This window comes from Nycticebus coucang, chromosome 2 (assembly GCF_027406575.1).
Source record: "Nycticebus coucang isolate mNycCou1 chromosome 2, mNycCou1.pri, whole genome shotgun sequence".
NCBI lineage: Eukaryota > Metazoa > Chordata > Mammalia > Primates > Lorisidae > Nycticebus > Nycticebus coucang.
Genome location: NC_069781.1, coordinates 89,707,214 through 89,720,694, shown reverse-complemented (window position 1 = coordinate 89,720,694; position 13,481 = coordinate 89,707,214). Strand labels below are relative to the sequence as shown.

At 39.9% G+C, this 13,481-nt stretch overlaps 1 protein-coding gene, 1 non-coding gene and 1 pseudogene across 2 annotated transcripts; 2 read left to right on the top strand and 1 right to left on the bottom strand.

The window, feature by feature from the left end:
• Positions 1-2,952: 2,952 nt before the first annotated feature.
• Positions 2,953-3,058, top strand: LOC128580068 (U6 spliceosomal RNA). The gene has a single exon (XR_008378426.1). It is a non-coding gene; the product is annotated as a U6 spliceosomal RNA (small nuclear RNA).
• A 4,933-nt stretch (positions 3,059-7,991) lies between these two features.
• LOC128571545 (60S ribosomal protein L36a-like) lies at positions 7,992-8,433 on the bottom strand. Its single transcript, XM_053571062.1, has one exon. It carries the CDS (start codon positions 8,381-8,383, stop codon positions 8,063-8,065), a length of 321 nt encoding a protein of 106 aa, XP_053427037.1. The 5' UTR covers positions 8,384-8,433; the 3' UTR covers positions 7,992-8,062.
• Positions 8,434-12,313: 3,880 nt separating this feature from the next.
• LOC128572825 (pre-mRNA-splicing factor SPF27-like) lies at positions 12,314-12,988 on the top strand (annotated as a pseudogene).
• The last annotated feature ends 493 nt before the right edge of the window (positions 12,989-13,481 follow it).

The following is a 13,481-nucleotide window of genomic DNA, read 5'->3' as shown; positions in this document are numbered from 1 at the left end:
AGTTTGAGGTTGCTGTGAGCTATGATGTCACAGCACTCTACTGAGAGTGACAAACTGAGACTCTGTCTCAAAAAAAAAAAAGTAGAAATAACCAAAATGTCAATCTACTGATGAAAAAACAAAATCTACCAATGAAATATTATTCAGCCACAACAGGAAATAAAATATTGATACATGTTACAGCATGGCTGAACCTTATTACAGCACGGGTAAACCATGAAAATACAGATACATGTTACAGATGGATGAATCATTATGCAAAATAAAAGAAACCACTCACAGAAGATCACGTACTATATGATTCCACTTATATGAAATTCCAGGAATAGGTGAATATGTAGAGAAAAGTAGATTGGTGGTTGCTTAGGGCCAAGAGAGTTGAGGAGATAAAGAATGACTACTAATGTGTAATAGATTTCTTTGAGGGGGGGTATAAAAATCTTTTAAAATTGGATTCTGGTGATGGTTGCATGTCTTTATGGATACACTAAAAACCATACAATTGTATATATTAAATGGGTAAAATTATGGTATGTGAATTATAGCTCAATAAAGCTATTAAAATTATGATAAATTTTATGCTTATCAATTTGAAAATCCATCCAAAATTATAAATTATTAAACAAATAAAACTTGATTAAAAAATACAACTTGACCCAAGGAAAAAAAATCTAATAAGCCTATATTTATTCAAAAAATTATTTGAGTAATTAAAAACATTTCCAAAAAATGATTTCCAGAGATGACTGGATTTTCTGATAAATTCTTCCAAGTAATTGGGGAAGAAATAGTTGCAATTTTCCATAAAAATCTTCCAGGAAGCAGAAATAAAAGAACGTACTGCTTGGATCTTTTTATGAGGTCAGCATAAGCTTCATACCAAAGCTGAAATGAGTATCTCAAGAATAGCATCACAGGTCAGTCTCTCTTCTAAGTATGCATGCAAAAATTCTAGACAAAAGTACAAACTACATCTATGGTATGTGAAACAATAATACATCGCAACCAAATTGCTTTTATTTCAGTAGTGCAAAGTTGGTTTAACGTTCAGACATAAAACAGATCTCAGGGATGAATTAGAATGGAAAAAAAAGCATTTAGAAAATAGGTCTAAACCAGGAGAAATGTATGAGTACAGAAACAGAACAGATAATGCCTCACAAAAAAATAGATAAAATAGATAAAAAAATAAATGAAGATTATGGAATGTTCTAAAATTTTTAAACTAACAAAAAGAGACAGTTAAAAATTATTCAAGAGGAAGTTACAAATATTGAATTTTTTCAAAGTGAAACATAAAATAAATAGCCAGGAGCCAGGCTCATGCCGGTAATCCTAGCACTCTGGGAGGCCAGGTGGGTAGATTGCCTGAGTTTAGGAATTTGACACCAGCCTAAGCAAGAATAAGCCCCCATCTCTAAAAAATAGAGATGTGTGTTTTTCTGAATCTGTGTTTTATTTTACAACAAAAAAATTTTTTAAAAAATGAAATGCCTAAGAATAAATACAATGAAAAGTTTACAAAAACTCTACACAGAAAACTAAAAAACTTTATTGTGAGAAATAAAATCTGAATAATAGCTGTATCATGATCTTTGATTGAATAATTCAACATTGTAAGTCAATAATCTCCAAACTGTTCTATATATTCAGTGCAGTAGCAATCAGAATTCCTTTAATGTATGTGTGTGTGTGTATATAGATAAGCCAACTCTAAAATGTATATGGAGATTCTGAGAAAATAATAAGATATTACCAAAAAGTAGAACAAGGCCAGGTGCAATGGCTCATGCCTGTAAATCCTAGCACTCTAAGAGGCTGAGGTGGGTGGTCACTTGAGCTCACAAGTTGGAGACCAGCTTAAGCAAGAGCATGACTCCATCTCTAAAAAAAAAATAGGAAAACTAGCCAGGCTTTGTGGCAGGCACCTGTGGTCCCAACTACTCAGGAGGCTGAGGCAAGAGGATTGCTGGAGCCCAAGTGTTTGAGGTTGCTGTGAGCTATGACACCACAACATTCTATCCAGGGCTGTTTAAAGCAGCACTAGTCATATAGCCCTAAACTTGAAAAAATCCAAGGTCTGTTAAGAGGAGAATAAATAAATAAATTGTGGCTAATTCATAAAATGGAATACAAGGACAGTGAATGAAATCTTGCTAAATACTAAATCATGGCTGAATTTTACAAATTTAATGTTGAATAAAAGAAGTGAGACACAAATGAGTACGTATTATAAATTAGTTTTCCATTGCTTTGAAACAAATTATCATAGAATTTAGCATCTTAAAACAACAAACATTTATTAACTCAGTTTCTGTGGGTTGAATGGCTGGCATAGCATAGCTGGGAGCCTCTGTCTCAAGTTCTCTCATAAGGCTGTGATCAAAGTGTCTGCCAGGGCTGCAGTCTCACTTGAAGACTCAAAAGAGGGAAGATCTACTACCAAGTGTGCTCATGTGATTGCTGGCAAGATCCAGTTCCTCCCAAGTTATTGGACTGAGGGCTTTGGTTCCTCACTGGCTGTTGGCTGTGGCCTCCCTGAGTTCCTTGTCTCATAGGTTTCTCCATAGGACAGTTCATAACATGGCAACTGTCTTCTGTGAGAGCAGCAAAGAAGAGAATGAGAGCGGAGTTTCGTCACCTAACCTTGGATGGCACATCCTATCACTTTGCTACATTTTCTTCTTTAGAAGTTAGTCACTAGGTCCAGCCCCAACAAGGGAAGGGGATTACGCAAGGGTATTTAGTACTGGAGGTGTGGGTCATGAGGACTCACTTAGTCCACATGACATGATTCCATTTTTGAAGTGTAGAAATAGGCAAAATAAACCTACGTGATAGAAGTTTGGATTATGGTGAATCTTGGTGGGACTCAGGGTTATTGGTAATGTAGTAAGTGTTGGGTGCTAAGATCTGGTCACATAGGTGTACTTTATAAAAATTCATCAATTTGTGCTCACTTTGGCAGCACATATACTAAAATTTGAATGATACAGAAAGATGAGCACGGTCCCTGTGCAAGGATGATGCACAAATTTGTGATAGGAAATTTTTTCTTTTTTTTTTTTGACTGGGGCTGGGTTTGAACCCACCACCTCCAGCATATGGGACCGGCGCCCTACTCCTTGAGCCACAGGCGCCGCCCAGGAAATTTTTTCTAAGTCTCAGAAATATCCAGTTCTTCCAGTTGTCCCTGCCTGATTATTATTTCTTTTTTTTTTTTTTTTTTTTGTAGAGACAGAGTCTCACCTTATCGCCCTCGGTAGAGTGCCATGGCGTCACACAGCTCACAGCAACCTCCAACTCCAGGGCCCAGGCGATTCTCCTGCCTCAGCCTCCCGAGTAGCTGGGACTACAGGCGCCCGCCACAACGCCCGGCTATTTTTTTGTTGCAGTTTGGCCGGGGCCGGGTTTGAACCCGCCACCCTCGGTATATGGGTCCGGCGCCCTACTCACTGAGCCACAGGCGCCGCCCCTATTATTTCTTATTTCCTAAGTTACTTTCATAATTTCTATTTCAAAGCTTTTTCTTTATAATAGATTGTACTTTTGTCACTATTTTCTCTGAGAAATAAGATTTCATTCCCTCCCTCTCCCCATTGGCATTTTTGGGTCTAATTGCAGTACATTTCATTAGTTCCTACAGAACTCATGAGCATGAGAGGGAATTTTTTTGTTGTTGTTGCTTTAATGTTGAATAATATGCAGACATCTAATAAGCACTGTTCATTTAAAAAATATCTTTGTCAAAGTCCCCATTAGCCCACTGGCACTTTGGCCAAAAACACAACATCAAATTCAAAGGAAGAGTTTGGATTTCAAGACTCAAGATCTAAAGAAGATAATTTAAGCAGACTTTCATTGGGAAAAGAAAAAAAAAAAAAAACAAGAATGAAGAGATAATTAGCTTATTTAAGAAGATGTTAAAGATTGATTTTAGAAGTGTTGAATGGATTAAAAAAATCTCTGGTAATTTAAAACAATAAAGCTGCATTATTATCTTGTCAAAAAAATTCATCAATTTAAATTGCTTCTGATTTATGCACTTTTCTGGGTGTATGTTAAATTTCCATTTTAAAATTTGCTTAAGAATACAGAGTTAATATTCTCCCTTACAGGCCCATTGTGCTGATAAATTTCCTTGCCCCTAATCATCAGTCTCTCTCCTTCTTCTGGGCCAGGTAGTAAAATGTAAATATAAGTTGTACTCTGCTTCTTAAAATCTAACAAATTTAACAAATGGGCAGGCAGTACTGTTTGTGTTTGGAAAAAATTTGGGTGGAAGAGTCAGACTCAAGTTCAAATCCTGATTTCACCACCTCTGGCTATGCAGTCTTACTCTTCATTTTCCTCATTCAAGTTCTTAGTATGCACAGCAGACTGCATGGTGAGGTAATGACTGGAAATCATGTAATATACTCTTGTCATAAAAATAGCTTGAGCTTCCCCTAAATACCTGTACTGATTTGTAATCGCAACATCTGTTTAACTTCCTCACGTTACTGTGAGCCTCACGCTTGTTTTGGCCTGATTCTCAGACCTTTGTTCATCCACACTCAGGAAATTCCTGAAACATTCTCTTCAATTTAGCATCAGGTAGCTGCTCTATTTATCCCCGCGTGTCTTCATCCTCAAGTAATAACCCTCTCTTGGGCTTCCTCAGAATATACCCAGGTGAAGACCTAAAGAAGGTATTTGCATTGTTTTTTCCTCAGATATTTTCTTTTAGGAATCAATGCTTAATCAGTAAAAACATGGAATAATTACGCTATCTTCTATTTTATGGAATGGTATGTGGTCAGTAAAATACACAGTAGAGTGTGAGGGGGGAAATATTGGCAGAGCTCGGAGGGGAAGAGGACTGTCTGTATTCAGGCTTGGGCAAAAATCCTTACAGATCTCCAGGTGACATTCAGGTCACTCTACAGCTAGGGACACAAGAATTTCCTCTTGGCTGGGCCAGCTCACCAGACTCTCCACTCATAGCCACCATGACCATAGTAGCACTGAAGGGGCTCAGGAACAAGAATATTTTCCAGAGAACTGTCTCTGATTTTGCATTCTAGCAAATGTAGCCAATGTCCAGTGGGCCTTGGGTGAGGGTCTGTGTTGGGGTGGGGTTGTTCTGATTGTGGCTAGGAGAGCCCATATAAGGCCAAGGCTATGTGCCTTGTCAGAGGTAGGCCCTCCTCACAGACACCTTCTGTGGGATCTGGCTTGGTGACACAAAGAACAAAAGGAACAAAAGGATCACACATGCGTTTGTGGTGGGAGTGTTCACTATGCGGCTGTATGGAACCCAGAGGAAAGTGAGACAGTGAGGGAGGGAACACTTGATGGATATGTGAGCAGAAAGCAGGAGAAGGAATGAAAAGGAGAAAGAATAAGGCTACAGAGGGGAAGGGACAGGAATGTCCCTATCATGTTTAACCTGTCTCCCACCATGTCTTCCCTTTCCGCCTCCCCCACATGACTCTGTGTTTGACCTGGTCAGTGTGCAGCACTTGGGTGCCATCCCAACAGAGATGTGATGGCTTTATATGTGCACATAACCACAACATCTGCATACATGGAAGGTGTCAAACCAGGCCTCAGCCTGTCTGGGGAAGGTATCCAGGTGCCTTTTTGCAACCATGCTAAATGACAGTATGTCAGATCTTGTCCTGGCTGCAAACTACTTGCTCATCAGAACTGGGTTGACACCTCCTGGTCTTCATGAACTTGTGGAAGCCACAGTAAATGCCCCGCAGGAGTCCTGCAGCTAATGCGGGCCCTGCCCTTTAAGCTGAAGGTTCAGTGGTCCTGGACTTGCCTGGGACCTCTACCTAACCTGAAGTCAGAGTGTCCAAAAGCACCCATGATTCCTCATCCTTGTTACCACCTGTGTCATCTAGGACAAAGCCTTGAAGGGCTACAGGGACAGACATCTCTGAAAGAAGATTTCAAAGAGTGAGGCCATGGAGGAACGAGGCAAAGGTGGCACGGGAGCCTCCATGAAAGTGCAATGAATGAAGCCATGCAAGCTGTCTGTTCTCCAAATGCTGTCTTTCCCCACAGGTGGGCAAGTTGGGGCTGTGTGGCTCCTCCTGGGTCCCCCCAGGCTGCCTACCTGCCCCATCCCTGGATCATGGTCCTAGAAAAGAAACCCTTAGCCCCTATTGAGTGGGGCAGGCTTAGAGTCTGGGAAGATTAATTTATGATTTTAATTATTTAATAATACTGCATAGACATCATTGAATTTGACTTTTTCCAACTTAAAGTTTACAGATTCTCAGTCACACATTAGGTAGAAAAGCTGGGACTAGAGCATTCAGGGATGACACTCCTATGCAATCATCTTTTCCATGTGCCTGAGAATCACAGACGTCTCACCAAAGGAGAGTTCATGGCTTGAAAGGATTCAGGGGCTGGCCGGGTCCTAGAGAAGGTTGTTTCTGGATCCCATGTCTTTACATGTCTCCCAAGCATAGTTGATGTGAGCAAGCAGACAGGATGTTTATACTCAGGGGGCTAATGTGAGACCTGTCCTGAATGGACAAAGGGCAGTGTCCAGGAGAGATGGCCCACGTGTGCTCTGTTTCAGTGTCCTGTCCCCCTCCCCACCCTCAGCTCTTGTCCATATGGGAAAATGTAAAAGCAGAAAAGCTAATCAACTGCATCATGGCAGGGAGAGGAGGTTATTTTTCCCAGAGAACATTTTTAAATGCTTTGTGCACACACCCAGGGCTCACAGGTGGTATTAACCCAGGGGCCAGCATTTGGTTTGTGCAGTGGTTCTCAACCTTCCTAATGCCGTAACCCTTTAATACAGTTCCTCATGTTGTAGTGACCCCCAACCATAAAATTATTTTCGTTGCTACATCATAACTGTAATTTTGCTACTGTTATGAATCGTAATGCAAATATCTGATATGCAGGATGTATTTTCATTGGTTGCGACCCACAGGTTGAGAACCGCTGGTTTAGAGTCTTACAGAAAGTCCAAAAGTTATACCCCAGCAGGTGTTACTGACATTGAACAATCAGAATGGGACTACCTGGAATTATACACCACCAAATCTCATACCTTGCACTTAGTGTCAGGGCAACCAAGGCATGAGTGCTTTTGAATGCATGTATTCCCAGGAAGGATAAATCCCCACCTATAAAACTAAACCCAACGCTTAGCTGGTAAGAAAGGAATTCTAACTCTGGCATCTTTTCAACATCCAGTTAAGAATACATTGAAACTTTATGCACTCAAGTGCCACATGATGACTTTTTGGTCAATGACAGACTGCTTGTACAATGTGATCCAATAATATTACTATGAATAATGGAACCGAAAAATTCCTATTGCCAAGTGACTTTGCAGTAGTAATGTCATAGTTCAATGCATTGTCCGTGTGTTTGTGCTGATGCTGGTGGAAGCAAACTGGTGCTGTCAGTTATATAAAAGTCTAGCACCTACGATTATGTACAGTGCCCGATACTTGATTATGATAACAGATGACTGTGTCACTGGTTAATGTGTTTACTATCCTATACTTTTTATTATTATTTTAGAATATACTTTTTCTGCTTATAAAAAAAGAATTTAATGGTAAAAACAGCCTCAGGCAGGTCCTTCAGGAGTTATGCAGGAAGAAGGTGTTGTTATCAAAGGAAATGACAGCTCTGTGAGTATTCCTGCCCCTGAAGACCTTCCAGTGGGGCAAGATGTGGAGGTGGAGACAGTTATATTGATGGCCCTGACCCGTGTAGGCCTAGGCTACTGTGTTTGTGTCTTAGTTTTCAACAAAAAAAGTTTAAAAAGAAAAAAAATTTTTAAATAGAAAAAAAGCTTATAGGAAAAGGAGTCACAGAAAGAAAATGTTTTTGTACAGATGTACAAAGTGTGTTTTAGGCTAAGTGTTATTACAAAATAGTCAAAAACATTAAAAATTTTATAAAGTAAAAAGGTTACAGTAAGCCAATTTATTATTATTATTCTTATTATTTTGAATATCATATTTATTTCCCTACAGGTAATTTTTGTATAGCTTCAACATTTTCTCCTCAAAAAGACAAAAAGTCTCAAAGTTTAGAACTGGATCACTTGGCCCTTTCTTTTCTTATCTCCTCCCAGTTCAAAACGCTTGCATCTCTTAATGGCCAGCATCCTCTTGGATCTGCAGTTAGGCTCCACACATTCCAGCCTCAGCACAATCTTCTTTGTGGTTTTAGCCTTCTTCTGGAAAATTGGCTTTGTCTGCCCACCATAGCCACTCTGCTTTCGATCATAGCGCCTCTTTCCTTGGGCATACAAGGAATCCTTGCCCTTCTTATACTGGGTCACTTTGTAAGGCTGATGCTTGCTACACTTCTTACAGAAAGTTCTTTGGGTTTTAGGTACGTTGACCATCTCTACAGTAGAACTGTCTCTACGATGAAATCGCGAAGCTCGGTGTCCACAGCCCTTCAGCCAATTTATTATTAAAGAAAAAAATTTTTTAAATAAATTTAGCATAGCCTAAGTGTACAGTGCTTATGAAGTCTACAGTCATGTATAGTGATATCCTAGGCTTTCACATTCCCTCACCAGTCGCTGTCTGACTCACCCAGAGAAACTTCCAGTCCTACATGCTCCATTCATGGTAAGTGCCCTGTATATGTGTAACATTATTTATTTTTTTAGACCAACTTTTTACGGTACGTTCCCTAGGTTTAGATATGGTCAGATACACATCTGCTTATCATCATGTCCCAGTTGCCTACAGTATTCACTGCAGTAGCATATGCTGTACGGTATGGTAGCCTAGAAGCATTGGCTATAGCATATAGCCAAGGTGTGTAGTAGGCTTAGGTCTGTGTCAGTCCATTCGGTGATGTTCACACAGTGATGAATCACCCAATGGCACGTTGCTCAGAACGGATCCCTGTTGGGAAGCGTGTATTCATGTATACAGTCAAAGGACTGGACAGCTGCCAAAAGGCATTCAAATGTTATGGGTTGGGGTTGTTCTTCTTGTGAAAGATCGTATTTTCCAAAAATGGCCATAGCCATATTTTCAGTCTTCTGTTCTTTTCCAGAGCTTTATTAACTTGTACCAAAAGTTGAAGTCTGTTTACTTTTCTCTTAAAGTTGGATGTCTCAAACATAGAAGCTAGCAGACCTAAATGTATTAGTCTTCTAAAGCCACAATGTGGGTGGCTTTACAAAAACAGAAATTTGTTTTCTTATAGCTCCTGACACATGAAATCAAAATGTCAGCAAGGTCAGTTCCTTCTGGAGGGGCTCAGAACAACATAAATTTATTCTCCCCTAGTTCAGGAGGCCGCAGCAGGAAATCAAGGTGCCTCAGGATCAGTTCCCTCCGGAGCCTCTGAGGGAATCTTTCCCATGACTCTTCCCTAGCTTCTGCTGGTTGCCAGCAATTCTTGGTATTCCTTAACTTGTAGATCATCATTCCAATCTCTGCCTCTGTTGTCATAGGACAATATTCCCTGTGTGTGTACTGCATCCAAATTTTCCTCTTCTTATAAGGACATTAGCCACTGGACTAAGGCCCACCCTAATCCCCTATGGCCTCATCTTAACTTGATTACATCTGAAAAGACTTGACTTCCAAATAAGTTCACCTACACAGGAACCAAGGGTAGGACTGGAACATACCTTTTGCAGGGCACAGTACAACCCACAACAGTGAGGCTGAGTGATTTCTGAGGTTAGGTCATAAAAAGCAATCCAACTTCTGCCAGAACCTCTCTCTCTCAAAGGTGCACACCTTTGGAACCCAGACACCAGTTGTGAGGAAGCCTAGGAAATAGGAAGAGGCCACATATAAAAATTTTAGCTTACAGCCTCCAGCTAAGATCCCAGCCTACCAATAGTCATGTAAGGAAACAGGCTTCCAGGTGACAGCAACCCCACCCTTCAAGCCATCCAGCTGATGTCAAAGATGATGAACTGTCCCCACTAATGCCTGCCCAGATCCACATTCATGAGCAAAATAAATGCAGTTGCTCTTTTAATCTACTAAATTCTAGGGGGGGAGGTGTTATCTGGCATTTGATTACTATCCAGTGTCTACTGTTCCATCTGAGACATCTGGACTCTTCAGGGGTAGGATCACCTTTTGTTATGAGAACATGACCGAGGGATCTTGCTGTGAGTTTCTTTTGGGTTCTACCATCCTTCTCTCTGGACACAGTATGAAGCAGATCAGCTAGATTTATAAGTGTTACCTGCTTCAGCCTGGCTTAAGTAAAGATGTAGCCAAGTATTGAAAAAAATGTAACTATATTCTTTGCTAGTGAAGTATCTCTCCCACCCTCTGGGGGTCCAACTAGTGGCACAGAAGTGTAGCTGTGAACTAGCTGTGTGATCTGAGCCAAATCCCTTCAACTCTCTAAGCTTTAGTTCCCATCTATAAAATGGACATAACGATACTCATTTATGTAAGTTTGTAGCTTAATGTCTGGCCCTTTTAAGTGCTCAAGAAATACTAGATAACCCTGTGGCTCAAGGAGTAGGGTGCTGGCCCCATATGCTGGAAGTGATGGGTTCAAACCTAGCCCCGGCCAAAAACTGCAAAAAAAAAAAAAATGTTAAAATGATCAAAAAAAATTTTTTTCTGTAAAAATAATCTCATCAGCCGGGTGTTGTGGCGGGTGCCTGTAGTCCCATCTACTCGGGAGGCTGAGGCAAGAGAATCGCTTAAGCCCAGGAGTTGGAGGTTGCTGTGAGCTGTGTGATGCCATGGCACTCTACCGAGGGCCATAAAGTGAAACTCTGCCTCTACAAAAAAAATAAATAAATAAAAAAATAATAATCTCATCAATGAAGGCTGTCCACATTTGCAAAACACATCCATACTTAGTGACCAACTGTAAGACTATTGCTCCTCCGGAATCTCAATTCTTCAGCATCAAATAAGGGACAGTAAATATTTATAACAGCAACATAATCCCTGTTGTCACAACTCACATGGGCTCATTTATTAAAATAGATGGAACTAAGCCAAGAAGGACTATTAAGTTGACAAGTTGAAAAGAATTTTCTTTTTTTAACTAGCTATAGCCCCCTTACAAAGCAATAGAAGACCAAGAAAGAAAAAAGGCCTACATCGAATGCTTGGGAATTTCTAATTGAATAGTCCTTTCTCAGAAACACACACGTGAGACCCTGAGACTTTGAGAATTTCACTGGGATGAGTTTAAAGACTACAGAATTAGCTGGATTTATGGAACACTTAGTTAACCCTGGATTTCAAGTGGGAGCCAAGATGAATGCTTCTGAATAATACTGTTTTTATCTATAAGCTTCTACATATATTTACTGGTAATTTTTATTCTGCCTTGGGCATCCATCAGAAGCTGAGACATTTTATGAATTGCAAAATAAATATGAATTTCATCCACACAGCTTTTGGCAGAAAGGGGTTCTTTCAACAAAGTCCACTTAGTTTTTCCTTATTTTATTCTCATACTTACTAATGTATACTAAAGAGAATCCCTTCTTTACTTACTAATTCTCATACTTACTAATGTATACTAAAGAGAATCCCTTCTTTAGGGCTTTTTAAAAACCCCTCCCCATTTGCCTCTTACAGACCCAGGCTCTACTGGCAAATGGCTTTTTCTTTCTGCATTCCATGGAAAGCTTACCAACTCTGAATGCTAAGTGGAAGGCAACCAAAACTCAAATTTGCAAATCTGTGCACTTGGAAATGTGTAGTTGTAGTCAAATCCTTTGTCTGGAGCCTGGGGAAATACTTGATTCTGTTGCTAGGTGGCAATGTTCCTTTACCAAAAGGATGATTATTAGAATTCGCAGGAAGGAAAACATTGTCTTCCTGCCTCTTCATTAGCAACTTTTTAATCAGAGAAATACCAGCAATGTCAAAAATTGTAAGACTGGAATGCACAAAACAAAAATTTCTTCCAATTGGCCACTATATGTTGCAAAAATACTAGTCTACAGTATAAAGCTCATGGCTGCTTCCAGTAACTGTAAAAATCCTGGCTAGTCAGAGACTAGAGTCTATCCCAGTCAGACCCTGGCAGATAAATAATACGCTCTCACTTGTCCATTGATCAAGAGTACAGTGTTAATTTCATTTACTGAAAAAACATCTCTAGCATTAAGTTTCTTTAAAAAAAAAAATGGGTTTCTCCCATCATATTATCAAATAGGGTTGCCAGATTTAGCAAATAAAAGTACAGGACATCCAGTTAAATTTGCATTTCAGATTAACAATGAATACTTTTTTTAGTATAAATATGACCCATGCAATAACTTCAACATATTTATACTTGAAAAGTATTTGTGTGGCGAGCCTAGGATCCGGTAATGGGAGGCACGGGTTTGGATTCTGGAGAGGTTGTGGTGGATGTGCTGCTGTATTTTGATCAAGGTTATGAAGATCCTAGTGTGTGGGAAGAGCTGCAGCGCTGGTGGAAGAGTAAACCCGCAGTCACCGACCAACTCCAAATTACCTGAGCTACCTGACAGCCCCAGATTATTCTGCCTTTGAAATTGACATAATGAGAAACAAATGTGAAAGACTGGCTCCTGGACAACCAATTGAATCGCTCACTATGAGGATAGGCACTTCCAGCTCCTTCCTGGGGTCAGAAAAATAACATTACTGCATGGCAAGAATGTGTAAACAATTCTATGGCCCAGTTAGGGCATCAGACAGTTGGAATTGAGAATCTGGAACTGATGTCACAGCATGGATGTAATGCCTGGAAAGTATATAATGAAAATCTAGTGCATATGATTGAACATGCACGGAAAGAGCTTCAGAAGTTAAGAAAACATATTCGAGGTTTGAACTGGCAGCGAAAAAACATGCAACTCACAGCTGGATCTAAATCAAGAGAAATGGAGTCAAATTGGGTATCCCTGGTCAGTAAGCATTATAAGATTGAAGGGACTACTGTGCAACTAGGAAAGGAGATTTCTCAATTCAAGCAGCAGCATGGAGAGGCAAACATAGAAAACATCTGGCAAGACTTCTGAAAAGAGATTAATGTTGTGTGTAAAAAGGAAGAAAAGTTGGGTTTTCACAGACTGCATCTGAACTCTGAGGACGGCAGCATTTCAGTGACAGTTGATAGTTAAATGTCCAGAAATCAGAGTATGTGGACTGTTGTGTTAATTCTATCTGCATATCTTAGCAAAAATTAAATTTTCTAACTTGGTGATAAAAAAAATATTTGTGAGTTTTATAAAAATTTCTGACTCAGAGAGCGTGATACCTACATTTTAACAAATATGGTGTTTCCAATACAGGTGATTCTCTCACTGCACTTTCAAACACCATGTTTGGAAAATGCTCATATAAACTCAATATTTTCAGGACTGACTAAAGCCCACCAGCTCCTTGCAGCCCACGGTAAGAGCCAACTTTAGGAATCTCAGGTAGTTTTCTGAGAAGCTCAGGTTTTCCATGGAAGTGAGAGGAAAACTTGATCTTGAACTCTCCTACTCCTCCGCCTCTTGTTCTTCCCTG